The sequence below is a fragment of the Dama dama genome, chromosome 18 (genome assembly GCF_033118175.1).
Source record: "Dama dama isolate Ldn47 chromosome 18, ASM3311817v1, whole genome shotgun sequence".
Taxonomy (NCBI): domain Eukaryota; kingdom Metazoa; phylum Chordata; class Mammalia; order Artiodactyla; family Cervidae; genus Dama; species Dama dama.
Window position 1 is genome coordinate 4,976,716 of NC_083698.1, and position 20,678 is coordinate 4,997,393.

The 20,678-nt window shown below is 47.5% G+C and overlaps 1 protein-coding gene across 12 annotated transcripts in view; it reads left to right on the forward strand.

Annotated features, from left to right (window-relative positions):
* Window positions 1-20,678, forward strand: part of GRB10 (growth factor receptor bound protein 10) — a 221,394-nt gene that overhangs the window by 92,283 nt on the left and 108,433 nt on the right. For 9 of the 12 annotated variants that reach the window (XM_061164808.1, XM_061164812.1, XM_061164814.1 and 6 more), the window contains one exon: window positions 20,337-20,427. The exons of the other annotated variants lie outside the window; for them this stretch is intronic. In XM_061164808.1, coding sequence (XP_061020791.1) covers window positions 20,337-20,427 — 91 coding nt within the window. The remainder of the gene's footprint in view (window positions 1-20,336; window positions 20,428-20,678) is intronic. 12 annotated transcript variants of the gene reach the window in all.

Genomic DNA, 20,678 nt, shown 5'->3' on the forward strand with positions numbered 1-20,678 from the left:
CTGTAGATACTGAAGTCCCTTATATAAAATGATATAGTGTTCTTGTATGACTTATGCACATCCTTCCATGTACTTAAATCATCTCTAGGGTACTTTTGGGAGAAGGCAATGGTAACCCACTCCAGTACTCTTGCCTGGAAAATCCCGTGGACGGAGGAGCCTGGTTCTCCATCGGGTCGCTAAGAGTTGGACACGACTGAGCGACTTCACTTTCACTTTCATGCATTGGAGAGGAAGTGGCAACCCACTCCAGTGTTCTTGCCTGGAGAATCCCAGGGACGGGGGAGCCTGGTGGGCTGCCGTCTATGGGGTCGCACAGAGTCGGACACGACTGAAGTGACTTAGCAGCAGCAGCAGGTTACTTTTAATACCTAATACAATGTAGGCACTATCTAAAATGTTGGAAATGCAATGTAAGTATATTACAGTGTTGGTGTGCAGCCCTTAAAGTTTGCTTTTTGGAATTTCCTGGAATTCTGTTTTCCAAATATTTTTGATTCACAGTTGATTGAATCCCCATATTTGAGACCCATGGGTACAACGTACCAAGTTTTGTTTGAAATCAGGGAACATGATGCCTCCAGCTTTGTTGTTTATTCTCAAGATTGCTTTGGCTATTTGCGGCTTTTGTGGTTCTATACAAATGTTGGGAATATTTTTTCTGTTTCTTTGAGAACTAATGTTGGAATTTCAATAGAGATTGCTTTGAATCTGTAGATTGCTTTGGGTAATACAGACCTTTTAACAGTATTGATTCTTCTAATCATTAAGCATGGAATTATCTTTCTTTTTATTTGCATCTTCAGATTCTTCCATTAATATCTTCCTTTTTTTTATATGTATAGGCCTTTCATCTCCTTTATTAGATTTATTCCTAGATACTTTGTTCTTTTTGATGTAATTGTAAATGAGATTATTTTCTTTATTTCTCCTTCTTATAGTTCATTGTTAATGCATATAAATGCAATTGATTGTATATCCTCCAACTTTAAGAGCTCTTTTATAAGTAGCTCTAATGGCTTTATTGACTATGCCAAAGCCTTTGACTCTGTGGACCGCAATAAGCTGTGGGAAGTTCTTCAAGAGATGGGAATACCAGACCACCTGACCTGCCTCTTGAGAAATCTGTATGCAGGTCAGGAAGCAACAGTTAGAACTGAACATGGAACAACAGACTGGTTCTAAATTGGGAAACGAGTACGTGAAGGCTGTATGTTGTCATCCTGCTTATTTGACTTATATGCAGAGTACATCATGAGAAATGCTCAACTGGATGAAGCACAAGCTGGAATTAAGATTGCCGGGAAGAATATCAATAACCTCAGATATGCAGATGACACCACCCTTATGTCAGAAAGTGAAGAAGAACTACAGAGCCTCTTGATGAAAGTGAAAGAGGAGAGTGATAAAGTTGGCTTAAAGCTCAACATTCAGAAAGCTAAGATCATGGCATCTGGTCCCATCACTTCATGGCAAATAGCTGGGGAAACAGTGGAAACAGTAGCTGACTTTATTTTGGGGGGGGCTCCAAAATCAGCACAGATGGTGACTGCAGCCATGAAATTAAAAGATGCTTACTCGTTGGAAGGAAAGTTATGACCAACCTAGATAGCATATTAAAAAGCAGAGACATTACTTTGCCAACAAACTTCCGTCTAGTCAAGGCTATGGTTTTTCTGGTAGTCATGTATGGATGTGAGAGCTGGACTATAAAGAAAGCTGAGTGCCAAAGAATTGATGCTTTTGAACTGTGGTGTTGGAGAAGACTCTTGAGAGTCCCTTGGACTGCAAGGAGATCCAAACAGTCCATCCTAAAGGAGATCAGTCCTGAGTCGTCTTTGAAAGGATTGATGTTGAATCTGAAACTCCAACACTTTGGCCACCTGATGCGAAGAGCTGACTCGTTGGAAAAGACCCTGATGCTGGGAAAGATTGAAGGAGGAGAAGGAGATGATAGAGGATGAGATTGTTGGATGGCATCACCGACTCAATGGACATGAGTTTGGGTAGACTCCAGGAGTTGGTGATGGACAGGGAGGCCTGGCCTGCTGCGATCCGTGGGGTCATAAAGAGTCGGACACAACTGAGCGACTGAACTGAACTGAACTAATGGTTTTTTGATGGAGACCATAGAGTTTTCTGTATGTAACTTCATGGTTTCTCCAAACAGTGAGTTTCACTTTTTAGTTTCCAGTTTGAATGCATTTTGTTTTTTCTTGCCTCATTGCTCTGCCTAGTGCTTCTAATACTATGTTAAATAAAAGTGGCAAGAATGGACATCCTTATCTTGTCCTGATATTAGAAGAAAGGCTTTCAGCTTTTCACCATTGAATGTGATGTTAACTGTGGGGATATCATATATGGCCTTTACTATATTGATGTACATTCCCTCTGTACCCAGTTTGTTGAAAGTTTTTATCAAAAATAATGATGAATTTTGTCAAATGCTTTTTCCTGTGTCCATTGAGATGATCATATGATTTTTTGATCATATGATTATTTTTCTTGGTGTAACACATTGATTGATTTGCATAAGCTGAACCATCCTTGCATCCTTAGAGTAAATCCCACCTGGTCATGGTGATTGAGCTTTTCAATGCGTTGTTGAATGTGGTTTGCTAACATTTTGATGAGGATTTTTGCATCTAAGTTCATTAGGAATATTAGCTTATAATTTTCTTTTCTTGTTGCATCTTTGGTTTTGGTATCAGGGTAATGCTATCTTTATAAAATTTGGGAGCATTCCCTCTGCTTCTGTTTTTGAAAGAATTTGAGAAAGATTGGTATTGCTTCTTCTTGGAAAGTTTGATAGAATCACCAGTGAACTCATCCAGTCCTGGACATTTGTTTGTTGGGAGGAGTTTTATTACTGATTAACTTCCCTTAGTAGTAATGAGTTTCTTCTGGTTTTCTATCTCATCATGATTAAGTCTTAGCAGGTGGTGTGTTTCTAGATATTTATCCATTTCTTCTTGGTTGTCCAGTTTGTTGATGTATAGTTGTCCATGGTAGATTCTTGTGTTTCTCTGTATTTCTGCAGCATCAGTTGTAAAATCTCTTTTGTTTCTGATTTTGTTTTCTTTTTTATGTGCTGCTGAGTCTAGCTAAAGGTTTGTCAATTTTATTTTTTTTCAATGAATGGGATCATAGTTTCATTGATTGTCTCTGTTATCTTTTTAGTCTCTATTTCATTTATTTCTGTTCTAAATTTTATTTTTTCCCTTCTACTGTCTTTTTTCTTCTAGTTCCTTGAGGTGTAAAGCTAGATGGTTTATTTGAGACCTTTCTTGTTTCATAAAGTAGGCCTGTATCATTGTGAGTTTTTCACTTAGAACTGCTTTTGCTGTGTCCCTCAACTTTCGGTTTGCCATATTTCCATTTTCATTTGTCTCAGGATATTTTTCATTTCTTCACTGAACCGTTGGCAGTTCAGTAGCATGTTGTTTAATCTCCACTTATTTGCCAATTTTGCAGTTTTCTTCATGTAATTAACTTCTAGTTTCATACTGTTGTGAAAAGAAAATAGTGCTGGATCTGATTTCTGTTGTAAATTTATTAAGACTTGTGTTACGGACTAACATAAGGTGTAGTTTGGGAAATGTTCAATGTGTACTTGAGAAGATTGTGTATTCTGCTTACTTTGGATGGAATGTTTTATATATATATATATATATATATATATATATATATATATATATATATATATTATATATTTATTTCTATTCTGAATGCATTCTAATGTATCTTTTAAGGCTAATGTTTCTGTATTGATTTTCTGTCTGGATGATCTGTCCAATGGTGTAAGTAGAATATTAAAGTCCCTACTATAATTGTATTGCTGTTTATTTCTCCTTTTAGGTCTAGTAGTATTTAGTTTATATTGTTAGGCACTCCTGTGTTGAGTGCATAGATATTTACAAATGTTATGTCCTCTTACTGGATCTGACCCTTTTACCATTATGTAATGCTCTTTTTTGTCTCTCATTACTGAGTCTGTTTTTTCTGGTATGGTTACCGTAGCTCTCTTTTGGTTCCCATTTGTGTGAAATGGTTTTTTTTTCCCCATCCCTTCACTTTCAGTCAGTGTGTGTCTTTATATGTGAATTAAGTCTGTTGTGGGCAGCCTACAGATTGGCCTCATATTTTTGTCCAATTCATCTACCCTATGTCTTCTGATCAGAGACTTTTATACTTGTTAATTATTGGTAGGTATGAATTTGCTGCCGTTTTGTAATTTTTTTCCCTGGCTGTTTCTGTAGCTTCTCTTTGTTTGTCTCTTCTCCGCCTCCTCCTTTATGATTTGATGACTTTCTTTTGTGCTTATATGGTGCTTTTATTCCTTTTGCTTTTATGTATTTTCTATATAGGTTTTTGCTTTCTGGTTACCATGAGGCTTACATATATTAATTTGTATCTGTAACAGTGTATTTTAGGTTGATAAAAACTTAAGTTTGGTCCCATTCTAAATAAAGCTCAACATTTCTACTCTCCCCCTCCACCATATCTTAAGTTTTTGATGTATTTTGTATCTTGGTATCTTGTTATACCTTAGCTAATTATTTATAACTGACTGATTTATAGCTCTACTATATATTTACTTTTCAGTGAGATTTATTATTTCAAACATTTTCTTGTTAACTCTACCCCAACTCGTGGTCATCTCTCAAACCTGTGTGCTTCTCCCAGAAACCCCTTGTATTTTTGATGTCTGCTAGTCATTAATGATCCACCAAGACCTGTCACTGTCTTTAAGGGGAGGATCTCAGCACCTGCATACAGGCTGTTAGGAAGCCAGACGCTCAGACAGCAGCTTTTAAAAGTGTATAAGTATATACACTCCTGTGAGACCCCAGACATAAGTCTGGACGGCATTCTGGTGGTGTCCCCTGGGTGGCAGTCACAAGTGTCAAGACTCCATCTGCTCTCAGCATGGTGCCTCTGGGTGGCATCTTTGCAAGAACCATCTCTTCTATTGCCAGAGTCTTGTGAATGCCAGGAGTGCAGGCATATGGCTGCCAGAGTCAGGGGACCAGGTGGCATCCACTGGGAAGCAACCACAGAAACCAGGGCACCAGACCAGGAAACAGGGTACCTATAGTCTGTAAAGTTCCCCTCCAGAGATGCTGGTGCTCTGGAGCCGGCAGGGGGAGTCTGTGAAGGTGGTTGCCACCTCTTAGCTGGGTGCTGGGCGGGTGGTCCCCTTCATTCTGTTTTCAGTGTTGTTCTTTGTTTATCGTAGCAGAGTAATTAAGGGCACCTTCTGTGTCTTTGTTTAGGTCCCTGAGAGATTGTACATAGACAGGTCTGAGGACACAGCCCTGAGATGCCACTGGAGAGATCTTGTTTACAGTGTTCTTGTCCTTGTTGCTTTCTGAACACTGCATGCCTGGTAGCTTTAGTCAGGGAGAGACCCTTCGTTTATATCATTTTAGCTCAATCATCCTAGCTGGCCTGTGAAGCAGGCCATTCTGCCCCAAGGAAGCACCGCGATGCAGGAAGTTGCCAAATGTCACAGGCTAATCAGCATGTGGGAAACTGGCCTTTAGCTGTATGTTCCATTTATTATCCAGCAGATGCTGTGCTGACTGTTACACTCCAGTCTCATCAGATTTCCCTAGCAGCCTTCCGAGTCACGTGTGGTCCCAAAACCACTTGTCTGCCCAGTACGCGTGTTTCTGGTCCCTGGAGCAGTTCTTCTTGGGCATCTCGTACTGTTTCTCAGCAGCTCAGGCAAGGATTTGTGAGACGCAGGTGCCGGCTGATAGCAGGCAGACCCCTGCCTCTCGTCTTTAGTGCGCCCAGGCTGCATTGTGATGCTTTTCCTGGAAGCGCAGCTGGTCCTGCTGGCCTGCAGCAGGGGGTGGTGTGTCCCGAGACACCCTTCCAGGGCCCCCCTTCCATCCCAGGGTCTCCACCTGCACCTCCTCCCTGAGAAGCAGAGGCATCCCTGCCCCAGGTCAGGGATGAGGCTGGGGTTGGGCTAGGGTCCTGAGGAGACAGCCTGGGCGTTGCTCCAGAAGAGGAGGGGTACACCCTTTTTACTTCTCACTTTAATTGAAGCCAGGTAGCGGGGAGAGGGGAAAGTAACCACTTTCCTCTGGGCTGTCACAGAAAACTCCAGAAGGGGGTGCCTTTTGGCCTGGACCTGCAGGATATGCAGATGGTATACATGGAGGGCAGAGAATATTCCAGACAGTGAGGACTCCATGCAGAGCAGGAGGGTGAGGCACAAGTGCTGTGGCCCCTGGAATGTTCCAGTGAGTAAATTACCTCCCCTCCCACCCCCCACAGTCAGGACAGCAGAGCCCATGAGCCTGAGTCAGTATTTGTCTCCTGTTCCTGCAGGTGTGGCCGGCCTGCTGCTCTCGGGACAGACCGCACTTTAATAGCCCCTGCCCTGATAGGCAGGTGCCTGAACCCTGTTGCCAGGCCCAGCAGAGTCCTGACCTCGACTTGAGTCACTTTTTATATGTTATCTTTAAACCTGCAGATTCCCCTGTAGCGCCTCCATGGGCAGAGGCCTTAGCAGTGGGCAGTGGGCACTCCTGGTGGGTGGGGGACACAGGTCCAGAGGAGCTGGCCAGGCTGGTACCCTAGCCTGGGGCCAGCAAGAGGCCTGGAGGAGCAAGGCTGGGGGCGTCCACGTGACCCCAGCAGTGGAGCTCGCTAAGGAACTTTCTAGAGGAACACATGCCTGAGCCCCATCACACCCTATGGCTCACCCCCATCACTCTGAGGCCTCAGTGACCTTTGAGTGAGATCATTTAGCATGAGGTTACCTGCAGAAGTAAGGATTCTGGGCCTTGCTTACTCCTGACTTTGGAACATGTTTCTAAAGCACACGGGTTGGGGGTCCAGCACCAAATAGTGAAGTTGCCTGTGCAGCTTTACTGAAGGGGCTCCCAGCCTTCCACCTGTCCGAGAGGAATCAGCGCCGTGGCCAAGGCTCTGGTTTGGAGAAGAATGCTCATCCTCGGCTCTCAGCCACCTTCAGAGAAGGATACTCGCCTTCCTCTGAGTCTCCCGGGCCTTCTGCAGATGAGGAGGCTGTGTCCTGCTGGCCTCCAGCCATGGCCTGGCTGCCTTGCCCTCCTGACTCATAGGGAGGCCCACCAACCCGGGATGGCTCAACCAGCCCTGGAAGAGACCAGGCCAGCCCCGTAAGAAGCCTGTCCCCTCATCCTAGCCTCTATCAGTATTACTCTGTGTCTCTTCTGTACCTGACCTTCCAGCCATGTGGGGAGTTTCTGTTCTTTACAGCCATGATGCGCTTCTCCTGGCTGCCTTCATGTTCTGCCTTTAGTTTATAAACACTGTCATTTTTCCATACTGTTACATTTTCCTTGGCTTTGCAAGATAACAGAATGCTTGCCTGAAGCTTCTCTGTGTTGACTTCTGCTGTCGATCTGGCAGTTTTATATATGAACAACAAGGCATTTGTCAAGATTCTGTTCTTACTGCTGTAATTTTTCATGCAAACCTGCCAGATTTCCAATGGTACTTTAGGTATAAAGTTGCCATATAAAGTATAACATGCCCAGTTAAATTCAGATAAACCACAAACTTTTTTTTTTTTTTTTTTTTTTTTGGATAAGCCCCATATAATATTTGTGACATATTTACACCAAAAAAAATACTAGTTGTTTGTCTGAATTTCAAGTTTCACTGAACATCCTGTATTTTTAATAGCTAAATCTGATCACACTATTTAGACAAGTTTGCCTTTAACTTAGGTTGGAAGGTTACTTGTCTTAGGAGCAAGGTCTTGGTGGGGTCTGGTCTGCTTGTCGCTGAAGTGGGGTGTTTTCAGGAGGGCAGCTTGTCAGAGCGTGACTGGACTGGGTCTCAGACCAGCGTGTCCACAGGAAATACCCAGGCACTTATGTACGCAGTGGGTCACGCCCAGCCCCAGGGATGCCTGGAGTGGGGTGGTGGGGCTCAACTTCCTGGTTTATACTCTATGCTGGTGTGGTCTGATTTTAATCGGATGGCCCACCCCCAACATTCATATTAGTAATGGGTAACAGTTACTTAAATGTAAGGAAATATTCCAGATAAGAAGTTTTAATAGTTTAAGTAAACTTTTGTTACCAAATGCAAGTTCATCTGCTGGATGCACAGGGAGGCCTAACAGTGTTGAAACATCAGAGTGTTGGGAGCAGGAAAGGTTTATTGCAGGACTATGCAAGATGAGTAGCCCACGTCTCTCAAAACCCCGAACTCCCGGAAGGGCTTCAGCAAAGCGTTTTTAAAGGCCAGATGGGGGAGGGCAGTGGTTGGCTGTTGCCGAGTTTTTGGTGTCAGACCGCTTTGTTCTTGCAAGCTGTCCACATAGGTCAGGTCACGATGTTCCTGTAAACCTCCAGCAAGACAAACGCTATTCTCCTAAAATTTTTTGCCTCTATATTAATGGAAGAGTGTTATTCCCTTAAGTCTGAGCCTTGAGAATGGGCTATCCTGTGTATTTCAGATTATAAGCAACATTCTTAACTGGAGGCAAAAGCAGTAGAATACAAAAGTAAAACAAATAGGTCTCATATGGGGTCAAATTTGTTCTTTCTTATGACACTTTTTTTTAACTTCGTTTTTATTTATTTATTATTTTAGAAAATTTTTATTGGGGCATAGGTGCTCTCCAGCGTTGTGTTCCTGCTGTGCAAGGAAATGAATCGGCTACATGTACACATGTCCCCACTCCCTTTTGGGGTTTCCTTCCCGTCGAGCTCACCGCAAGCGCTGAGTAGCGTCCCCTGTGCTTACACTCTCTTCTCATTAGCTGTCTGTGTTATACATACAAGCGTCTGTTTGCCAGTCCCGGTCTCCCAGTTCTCCCCACTACCCCCACCTTTCCTCTCCTGATGGCCGTATTTTTATTGTCTATGTCTGTGTTTCTATTTCACCTTTGCAAATAGGCTCATTTGTACCATTTTTCTAGATTTCCACATATGTATGTTAATTTACAATATTTGATTTTCTCTTTCTGACTTACTTCACTCTGTATGACAGCCTCTAGATCCATCTACATCTCTGTAAAGGGCAAAATTTCATTGGTTTTTATGGCTGAGTAATATTTAACTGTATATATGCATCATGTTTTCTTTATCCAGTCATCTGCCGATGGGCATCTAACTTGCTTCTGTGTCTTGGCTGTTGTAAATAGTGCTGCAGTGAATATTGGGGTGCATATGTCTTTTGGAATTATGGTTTTCTCTGGATATGTGCGCAGGAGTGGGATTGCTAGGTCATATGGTAGTTCTGTTTTTAGTTTTTTTTTTATTTTTGATATTACTTACTTAGAAGAAAAGAGCTGAGGAGTTCATGTAAAAGCAGCAAAAGGGGGAACACGCTGATAATGAACATGCCAGGCAGCTGAGAGTGTGGAAACCTGGGCGCTTACCCAGCGAGGGGCAGGTCATGTCTCTGAGACGATGCTGGACCCTTGTCTGTGTAGATTGTAATGTGTGATGAGAGTGACCTTCCAGGCCAGACACAGGGGAAGATTGGGTGATAAATGGGCCTGCATGGACTGGTCAGTTTATGGCCTCATCTTTTCGTGCCCTGCCATGTAAATAGCAGAGAAATAAAAGGGAATGCTTCCGGTTGGAGAAGAAACCAGGACAACACATAAAGGATGTTATTTATTTTTCTTTACAATGAGTGAAAGCAGTTCTCAAGCTGAAAATAATAAGCCTAAAACAAAAGTTCAGGAAACTTGGCTGCATTGAGTTAAACTCTGAGAATTAAAAATATGACTAAATTTCAAACAAGGTGGGATAATTACTTGCTACAAAGGGGATCAAGCTTTGTTTCTTATTATTTTAAAGAGCTTACCCTGGAAGCATTAGAAGCAGACTGATGTTTCTGGTGGGCTAGGACCTCCCCGGAGTCCTACAGGGGTCGTGCAGCCCATCTTACAGATTTGCCACCAGACCCAGCAAGTCCAGACACTAGCCCTAAACCCTCACTGGGTGATGGGGTGAGGCTCCTTCACGGAGGGTGGGCTGGACTGGGAGAACTTGCACTGCTCCAGCTGGCCCGTCAAAGGGTAATCCAGAAGGAGGAAGACAAAGGGCTGATACATGTATGAAAAAATGTTCAACTGCATTATTTAAGACCTTGTGAAAACCACTGCCTGCCTCTGGGCTTGGCAAGAAAAAGTTCCAAAACTGTTGCCTTCCACCTGCTGGCTACCTGGGGGCTGGGGAGGGGGCCGTGCTCTGCTTCTGGTGGAGGGTAGCCTGGGAGCCAGAGCTTGATAGTGTGTATCCAGACTCAAAAAGAAAAAGCACAGAACTTTTGACCTCCTCCTTCTACTTTGGGGATTCTAAGAGAATGATCGGAAATGTGGGCAGGTTTTATGCACAAAGGTGTTTGTTGGATTGTATTTATATTACCCGAAATTTGTGACTGAAAGTGTTTCTGAGAGTAGTTTAGAATCTGGAAAAATGATACTTACCAATTTTTTCCAAAGGAACCTTTTGTGATGCAAATTTGGGGGAAATTTACATTTTTTTTCAGAACAGAAAATTATTTGCTGCTGCTGCTAAGTCGCTTCAGTTGTGTCCGACTCTGTGCAACCCCTAGACGGCAGGCCACCAGGTTCCCCCGTCCCTGGGATTCTCCAGGCAAGAACACTGGAGTGGGTTGCCATTTCCTTCTCCAATGAGTGAAAGTGAAAAGTGAAAGTGAAGTCGCTCAGTCGTGTCCGACTCTTAGCGACCCCATGGACTGCAGCCTACCAGGCTCCTCCGTCCATGGGATTTTCCAGGCGAGAGTACTGGAGTGGGGTGCCATTGCCTTCTCCGAGAAAATTGTTTCCAGCCTATGATTTGCGTATTGTCCAGCTATATGTAGTAAAGGTGCAAAATTCAGAAGAATGCTGCCTTACCCCAGTGCCAGGGGGTGCTGTTCAGTCACTCAGTCATGTCTGACTCTTTTCAACCCCAAGGACAGCAACACGCCAGGCTTCCCTGTCCTTCACTGTCTCCTGGAGTTTGTTCATGTTCATGTCCATAGGATTTAGGCTAATTTTTAATTCTACTTTGTATTTTCTAGTACTTATATGGGTGGTTTTAAAATTTGGGAAAAAAGGAAAAATATTTCTCTCAGATGGTAAAGGCTGATTGAATGGAGAACATTGGGCTGTGGAGTTGTAGAAAGTGGGTGGGGTGACCTTAGATGGGGAGACTGCTGAATCCGGGGGGTGGGGACCACTTGGTTCTCTAACTTTGACAATCTAGCTCTAGCCTCAGCACCTCAGGGAGGGTCTTAGCAGCATCCCTTTGGCTCCCAGACACTATGTCCTCCAAACCAATTTCTCCCCTCTTTCCTAATCAAAAACTTAAGTTTCTTAACAAATTGTACATTCGCCAGTTGGGTATTAATGAAAGAAATCGTGTTACACGGCTACTTAATGTAGTATGCTAGAATTTTGAAAGGGCTGTTGGGGAATGTTTGTTGCCATGGAAATTTTTGAAAAGATGCGTTAAAATACAGCAATGGGTGTCATGATGGTGATTCCGTTTTTTATCAGGATCAGTTGTAACCCCCATGTGATTCAAATATAACATAGATGCTGTCCATAAATAATTCAAACATTGCTACCGCACAAACCCTGTGTGTGCATTTTTTTTTCCTCTGAAAGAACAGATCAAAAACTGATTGGATAACATCCATGGGTGAACAAAAGAGGTTTATTTTAATTTTTATCTTTATTCTTTTCTTTAGCATCTGTGTGTACTCAGTCACTCAGTCGTGTCTGGATGCGACCCCATGGACTGTTGCCCACCAGGCTCCTCTGTCCTTGGGATTCTCCAGGCAAGAATCCTGGGGTGGGTTGCCATTTCCTCCTCCAGGGGCTCTTCCCGACCCAGGGATTGAGCATGGGTCTCTTGCGTCTCCTGCACTGACAGGCGGATTCTTTACCACTGAGTCACCTGGGAAGTGCCTTAGTGCCTAGATTTTCCTAACATACAAGCATTACATCTGTGATTTTAAAAACCAAAAGAGAGCTAGCTATTCCTTTCGAAGGGAGAGAACAGAGAGAGAGAGAAGCAAGTGAAAGTCTCTCTTCTTCAGAGGTCTTTGTCTGGTTTTCCCAGGTTTTCTGGAGGGAGGTGTGAAGGCAGCTGTGCCTTCCCAGGGAGCACACATCTTCTGTCCCTCCTGGACTGTCTGTGCAGTGCTCCCCACGGTGGCCCCCAGCAGACTGTGGACCAGACCTCCCTGTGGACAGAGAGTGGACTTACCACCATCCCCTCACTCAGGCAGACAAAGGCTCTGGGTGCAGAAGCCACTGACTAGGGGGCATTCAGGCCCTAAAGCATCTGTCAGAATAATGTGGTTTTTTGGAGTTTCTCGGGCAGCTTGGGAGGGAAAGCATGTGGGCTCTGAAGCCCGGCTGCCTGGGCTCCAGTCCCAGGGCTGCCTCTAGTCATGGAGTGGTACTGGGTGGCTATACCTTCTGTGTCCAGCTGGCAGAGTACGCTCCACAGGACACTGACACTCCTGGATCGGGGGGACTTTCCACCTGCAGAGCTTTGCAGTACCAGGAAGAGTGAGGTTGCTGAAGGTACCTACTTGGGTTCATGTTAATTTTTATTAATATTAATAGATTTTTCCATGAAGATCTTATACTTTCTGACACAGTTCTAAAACCTAATTACAGTGGTAAAATGTGCATTATAATAATTACCAAAGTTTCTTTAATCTGCCAGAGAAATTTGCTATCTCTTCACCCCAGGTTAATCACTGCTAATATTTCCTTTTCAGCATGTAAAGAGTTTACAGGTCCATTTTCCACATCTTACTGTGCCTTTCATTGGATTGATTATAATCCTATGAAGAGGTTTTTCTGGAGTGGTGTGTGGGCTTGGTTTTAAGTTGCTGTTTTTAACTTTTACTGAAAATTCTTATCCTTACTTGAGGTCTAAAAAGTGCCACTGAATATTTACACTATTATGTATAAAATAAACAACCAACCAGCACCTACTGTGTAGCTCAGGGAACTCTACTCAGTATACTGTAATAACCTGAAGGGAAAAGAATTTGAAAAAGAATGAATATCTGTATACTGCATCACTTTACTGTGCACCTAAAACTAACACAGCCTTGTAAATCAACTATACTCTGATAAATTTTTTTTTAAAAGAGAGAAAATACTGTATACAAACGAAAAACAATAGAGAAAAGCTAGAAAGTTATCCTCTGAAAATATCAATAAAATGTTTATCTCACTAATCAATGAAATGAATCAAGAAAAATCCCACCAACAACTACTAACAGTGAAACTATAGTGATATCTCTTCAGATAATAAAATGAGAGGATGTTATGACAATAAATTTGAAATTTTAGATGAAAATAGGCAAACTCCTATAAAAGTATAACTTATTAAAGCTGGTGTAAGAAAAAATTTTAGTCTGAATAAATCTTTAATATAAGAACGTTTTTTAAAAAAATGCCTCTGAGCTCCTGATGCTTTGTGGAGGGTCCAGTTATGAAACAGTCACTGGGTGTTTGCATCCCAGGTGACAGACCACCTAGGGCTTGATCACCAGTAATTGTTATGGAAAATCCTATGCTCCACAGAATGCTAATTCTCTGTATTCATGGCTTAAATCCTGCCGTTGACAGTAATTCTTTTTGAATTGCTATTCAGGGAAAGCAATTTAAGCCAGAAAACAAGAGTAACTTTTCTTCCACCTCCCTTCCCAAGCAGACTGTCCATTTTCGTGGTTAATTTTCCTTTTACAGTGTGTTTAAAACAACTGTCATTTAAAGTGAAAAAAAGTAGAAGTTGGAAGGAAGGAAGAACTGGGGGACGAAAAGCAGTGCTGGGGGTGGTGAGCATGACAGGTGTGAAGTGAGGTGGCAGGTGTGATGGGTGTGAAGTGAGGTGGCGGGTGTGACAGGTGTGAAGTGAGGTGGTGGCTGTGACAGGTGTGAAGTGAGGGTGGTGGGCATGACAGGTATGAAGTGAGGTGGCAGGTGTGATGAGTGTGAAGTGAGGTGGTGGGCATGACAGGTGTGAAGTGAGGGTGGTGGACGTGACAGCTATGAAGTGAGGTGGCGGCTGTGACAGGTGTGAAGTGAGGGTGGTGGGCGTGACAGATGTGAAGTGAGGGTGGTGGACGTGACAGGTGTGAAGTGAGGTGGCGGCTGTGACAGGTGTGAAGTGAGGGTGGTGGGCATGACAGGTGTGAAGTGAGGTGGCAGGTGTGATGAGTGTGAAGTGAGGTGGTGGGCGTGACAGGTGTAAAGTGAGGGTGGTGGACGTGACAGGTGTGAAGTGAGGTGGCGGCTGTGACAGGTGTGAAGTGAGGGTGGTGGGCATGACAGGTGTGAAGTGAGGTGGCAGGTGTGATGAGTGTGAAGTGAGGTGGTGGGCGTGACAGGTGTGAAGTGAGGTGGTGGGCGTGACAGGTGTGATGTGAGGGTGGTGGGCATGACAGGTGTGAAGTGGGGTGGCAGGTGTGATGAGTGTGAAGTGAGGTGGTGGGCGTGGCAGGTGTGAAGTGAGGTGGTGGGCATGACAGGTGTGATGTGAGGGTGGTGGGCATGACAGGTGTGAAGTGAGGTGGCAGGTGTGATGAGTGTGAAGTGAGGTGGTGGGCGTGACAGGTGTGAAGTGAGGTGGTGGGCGTGACAGGTGTGATGTGAGGGTGGTGGGCATGACAGGTGTGAAGTGAGGTGGCAGGTGTGATGAGTGTGAAGTGAGGTGGCGGCTGTGACAGGTGTGAAGTGAAGGTGGTGGACGTGACAGGTGTGAAGTGAGGTGGCGGCTGTGACAGGTGTGAAGTGAGGGTGGTGGGCATGACAGGTGTGAAGTGAGGGTGGTGGGCATGACAGGTGTGAAGTGAGGTGGCAGGTGTGATGAGTGTGAAGTGAGGTGGCGGCTGTGACAGGTGTGAAGTGAAGGTGGTGGACGTGACAGGTGTGAAGTGAGGTGGCGGCTGTGACAGGTGTGAAGTGAGGGTGGTGGGCATGACAGGTGTGAAGTGAGGGTGGTGGGCGTGACAGGTGTGAAGTGAGGTTGCAGGTGTGATGAGTGTGAAGTGAGGTGGTGGGTGTGACAGGTGTGAAGTGAGGGTGGTGGGCGTGACAGGTGTGAAGTGAGGTGGCGGCTGTGACAGGTGTGAAGTGAGGGTGGTGGGCATGACAGGTGTGAAGTGAGGTGGTAGGTGTGATGAGTGTGAAGTGAGGTGGTGGGCGTGACAGGTGTGAAGTGAGGGTGGTGGACGTGACAGGTGTGAAGTGAGGTGGCGGCTGTGAGAGGTGTGAAGTGAGGGTGGTGGGCATGACAGGTGTGAAGTGAGGTGGCAGGTGTGATGAGTGTGAAGTGAGGTGGTGGGCATGACAGGTGTGAAGTGAGGTGGCAGGTGTGATGAGTGTGAAGTGAGGTGGTGGGCGTGACAGGTGTGAAGTGAGGGTGGTGGACGTGACAGGTGTGAAGTGAGGTGGCGGCTGTGACAGGTGTGAAGTGAGGGTGGTGGACGTGACAGGTGTGAAGTGAGGTGGCGGCTGTGACAGGTGTGAAGTGAGGGTGGTGGGCATGACAGGTGTGAAGTGAGGTGGCAGGTTTGATGAGTGTGAAGTGAGGTGGTGGGCATGACAGGTGTGAAGTGAGGGTGGTGGACATGACAGGTATGAAGTGAGGTGGCGGCTGTGACAGGTGTGAAGTGAGGGTGGTGGGCATGACAGGTGTGAAGTGAGGGTGGTGGGCATGACATGTGTGAAGTGAGTTGGCAGGTGTGATGAGTCTGAAGTGAGGGTGGTGGGCATGACAGGTGTGAAGTGAGGGTGGTGGGCATGACAGGTGTGATGTGAGGTGGCAGGTGTGATGAGTGTGAAGTGAGGTGGTGGGCATGACAGGTGTGAAGTGAGGGTTGTGGGCATGACATGTGTGAAGTGAGTTGGCAGGTGTGATGAGTGTGAAGTGAGGGTGGTGGGCATGACAGGTGTGAAGTGAGGGTGATGGGCATGACAGGTGTGAAGTGAGGTGGCAGGTGTGATGACTGTGAAGTGAGGTGGTGGGCATGACAGGTGTGAAGTGAGGGTGGTGGACGTGACAGGTGTGAAGTGAGGTGGCGGCTGTGACAGGTGTGAAGTGAGGGTGGTGGGCATGACAGGTGTGAAGTGAGGTGGCAGGTGTGATGAGTGTGAAGTGAGGTGGTGGGCGTGACAGGTGTGACGTGAGGGTGGTGGGCATGACAGGTGTGAAGTGAGGTGGCAGGTGTGATGAGTGTGAAGTGAGGTGGCAGGTGTGATGAGTGTGAAGTGAGGTGGCGGGTGTGACAGGTGTGAAGTGAGGTGGCAGGTGTGATGAGTGTGAAGTGAGGTGGTGGGCGTGACAGGTGTGAAGTGAGGTGGCAGGTGTGATGAGTGTGAAGTGAAGTGGTGGGCGTGACAGGTGTGAAGTGAGGTGGCAGGTGTGATGAGTGTGAAGTGAGGTGGTGGGCGTGACAGGTGTGAAGTGAGGTGGCAGGTGTGATGAGTGTGAAGTGAGGTGGCAGGTGTGATGAGTGTGAAGTGAGGTGGTGGGCGTGACAGATGTGAAGTGAGGTGGCAGGTGTGATGAGTGTGAAGTGAGGTGGTGGGCGTGACAGGTGTGAAGTGAGGTGGCAGGTGTGATGAGTGTGAAGTGAGGTGGTGGGCGTGACAGGTGTGAAGTGAGGTGGCAGGTGTGATGAGTGTGAAGTGAGGTGGTGGGCATGACAGGTGTGAAGTGAGGGTGGTGGACGTGACAGGTGTGAAGTGAGGTGGCGGCTGTGACAGGTGTGAAGTGAGGGTGGTGGGCATGACAGGTGTGAAGTGAGGTGGCGGCTGTGACAGGTGTGAAGTGAGGTGGCGGCTGTGACAGGTGTGAAGTGAGGGTGGTGGACGTGACAGGTGTGAAGTGAGGTGGCGGCTGTGACAGGTGTGAAGTGAGGGTGATGGGCATGACAGGTGTGAAGTGAGGTGGCAGGTGTGATGAGTGTGAAGTGAGGTGGTGGGCGTGACAGGTGTGAAGTGAGGTGGCAGGTGTGATGAGTGTGAAGTGAGGTGGTGGGCGTGACAGGTGTGAAGTGAGGTGGCAGGTGTGATGAGTGTGAAGTGAGGTGGTGGGCGTGACAGATGTGAAGTGAGGTGGCGGCTGTGACAGGTGTGAAGTGAGGGTGATGGGCATGACAGGTGTGAAGTGAGGTGGCAGGTGTGATGAGTGTGAAGTGAGGTGGTGGGCGTGACAGGTGTGAAGTAAGGTGGCAGGTGTGATGAGTGTGAAGTGAGGTGGTGGGCGTGACAGGTGTGAAGTGAGGTGGCAGGTGTGATGAGTGTGAAGTGAGGTGGTGGGCGTGACAGGTGTGAAGTGAGGTGGCAGGTGTGATGAGTGTGAAGTGAAGTGGTGGGCGTGACAGGTGTGAAGTTAGGTGGCAGGTGTGATGAGTGTGAAGTGAGGTGGTGGGCGTGACAGGTGTGAAGTGAGGTGGCAGGTGTGATGAGTGTGAAGTGAGGTGGCAGGTGTGATGAGTGTGAAGTGAGGTGGTGGGTGTGACAGGTGTGAAGTGAGGTGGCAGGTGTGATGAGTGTGAAGTGAGGTGGTGGGCGTGACAGATGTGAAGTGAGGTGGCAGGTGTGATGAGTGTGAAGTGAGGTGGTGGGCGTGACAGGTGTGAAGTGAGGTGGCAAGTGTGATGAGTGTGAAGTGAGGTGGTGGGCGTGACAGGTGTGAAGTGAGGTGGCAGGTGTGATGAGTGTGAAGTGAGGGTGGTGGGCATGACAGGTGTGAAGTGAGGGTGATGGGCATGACAGGTGTGAAGTGAGGTGGCAGGTGTGATGAGTGTGAAGTGAGGTGGTGGGCATGACAGGTGTGAAGTGAGGGTGGTGGACGTGACAGGTGTGAAGTGAGGTGGCGGCTGTGACAGGTGTGAAGTGAGGGTGGTGGGCATGACAGGTGTGAAGTGAGGTGGCAGGTGTGATGAGTGTGAAGTGAGGTGGTGGGCGTGACAGGTGTGACGTGAGGGTGGTGGGCATGACAGGTGTGAATTGAGGTGGCAGGTGTGATGAGTGTGAAGTGAGGTGGCAGGTGTGATGAGTGTGAAGTGAGGTGGTGGGTGTGACAGGTGTGAAGTGAGGTGGCAGGTGTGATGAGTGTGAAGTGAGGTGGTGGGCGTGACAGGTGTGAAGTGAGGTGGCAGGTGTGATGAGTGTGAAGTGAAGTGGTGGGCGTGACAGGTGTGAAGTTAGGTGGCAGGTGTGATGAGTGTGAAGTGAGGTGGTGGGCGTGACAGGTGTGAAGTGAGGTGGCAGGTGTGATGAGTGTGAAGTGAGGTGGCAGGTGTGATGAGTGTGAAGTGAGGTGGCGGGTGTGACAGGTGTGAAGTGAGGTGGCAGGTGTGATGAGTGTGAAGTGAGGTGGTGGGCGTGACAGATGTGAAGTGAGGTGGCAGGTGTGATGAGTGTGAAGTGAGGTGGTGGGCGTGACAGGTGTGAAGTGAGGTGGCAGGTGTGATGAGTGTGAAGTGAGGTGGTGGGCGTGACAGGTGTGAAGTGAGGTGGCAGGTGTGATGAGTGTGAAGTGAGGTGGTGGGCATGACAGGTGTGAAGTGAGGGTGGTGGACGTGACAGGTGTGAAGTGAGGTGGCGGCTGTGACAGGTGTGAAGTGAGGGTGGTGGGCATGACAGGTGTGAAGTGAGGTGGCGGCTGTGACAGGTGTGAAGTGAGGTGGCGGCTGTGACAGGTGTGAAGTGAGGGTGGTGGACGTGACAGGTGTGAAGTGAGGTGGCGGCTGTGACAGGTGTGAAGTGAGGGTGATGGGCATGACAGGTGTGAAGTGAGGTGGCAGGTGTGATGAGTGTGAAGTGAGGTGGTGGGCGTGACAGGTGTGAAGTGAGGTGGCAGGTGTGATGAGTGTGAAGTGAGGTGGTGGGCGTGACAGGTGTGAAGTGAGGTGGCAGGTGTGATGAGTGTGAAGTGAGGTGGTGGGCGTGACAGATGTGAAGTGAGGTGGCAGGTGTGATGAGTGTGAAGTGAGGTGGTGGGCGTGACAGGTGTGAAGTGAGGTGGCAGGTGTGATGAGTGTGAAGTGAGGTGGTGGGCGTGACAGGTGTGAAGTGAGGTGGCAGGTGTGATGAGTGTGAAGTGAGGTGGTGGGCATGACAGGTGTGAAGTGAGGGTGGTGGACGTGACAGGTGTGAAGTGAGGTGGCGGCTGTGACAGGTGTGAAGTGAGGGTGGTGGGCATGACAGGTGTGAAGTGAGGTGGCGGCTGTGACAGGTGTGAAGTGAGGTGGCGGCTGTGACAGGTGTGAAGTGAGGGTGGTGGACGTGACAGGTGTGAAGTGAGGTGGCGGCTGTGACAGGTGTGAAGTGAGGGTGATGGGCATGACAGGTGTGAAGTTAGGTGGCAGGTGTGATGAGTGTGAAGTGAGGTGGTGGGCATGACAGGTGTGAAGTGAGGTGGCAGGTGTGATGAGTGTGAAGTGAGGTGGTGGGCATAACAGGTGTGAAGTGAGGGTGGTGGACGTGACAGGTGTGAAGTGAAGTGGCGGCTGTGACAGGTGTGAAGTGAGGTGGTGGGCATGACAGGTGTGAAGTGAGGGTGGTGGACGTGACAGGTGTGAAGTGAGGTGGCGGCTGTGACAGGTGTGAAGTGAGGGTGGTGGGCATGACAGGTGTGAAGTGAGGTGGCGGCTGTGACAGGTGTGAAGTGAGGGTGATGGGCATGACAGGTGTGAAGTGAGGGTGGTGGACGTGACAGGTGTGAAGTGAGGTGGCGGCTGTGACAGGTGTGAAGTGAGGGTGGTGGGCATGACAGGTGTGAAGTGAGGTGGCGGCTGTGACAGGTGTGAAGTGAGGTGGCGGCTGTGACAGGTGTGAAGTGAGGGTGGTGGACGTGACAGGTGTGAAGTGAGGTGGCGGCTGTGACAGGTGTGAAGTGAGGGTGATGGGCATGACAGGTGTGAAGTGAGGTGGCAGGTGTGATGAGTGTGAAGTGAGGTGGTGGGCATGACAGGTGTGAAGTGAGGTGGTGGGCATGACAGGTGTGAAGTGAGGTGGCAGGTGTGATGAGTGTGAAGTGAGGTGGTGGGCATGACAGGTGTGAAGTGAGGGTGGTGGGCATGACAGGTGTGAAGTGAGGTGGCGCGTGTGATGAGTGTGAAGTGAGGTGGCAGCTGTGACAGGTGTGAAGTGAAGTGGCTGTGACGGGTGTGAAGTGAGGTGTTAGGTGTGACGGGTGTGAGGTGAGATGGCGGGTGTGACGGGTGTGAAGTGAGGTGGCGGGTGTGAAGTGAGGTGGCGGTGTAACGGGTGTGAAGTGCTGCTTCTGACCGGAGCCTTTCCATGCCCATCTCTGCAGGGTCAGGTGGAGCAGACACCGCCTCACCGTCCTGGGGACCTGGCAGGACCCGGCTTCCCAGCGCCGCCCGACCGGCTGGCGGGGCACCAAGGTGAGGATGGAACCGAGCGCTCCCCTGACTCAGGCTGTGGTTCCCATTATATTGTGCAGCAGTGCTTGGCGTCCTAGTCTTAAGAATCCATTCCTGGCACTGATGTAAGAAGATGCTGGTCTCAGCTCAACTTTACCCCTTTAAGGAAAACACATTCTGTAAAAGAGAGATACTTGGTTATATCTTCATAGAGTTTTCTTTCAATGAGCCGACTCCCATGATTGAAACTTCAAAATCTATTTCATGTGAGT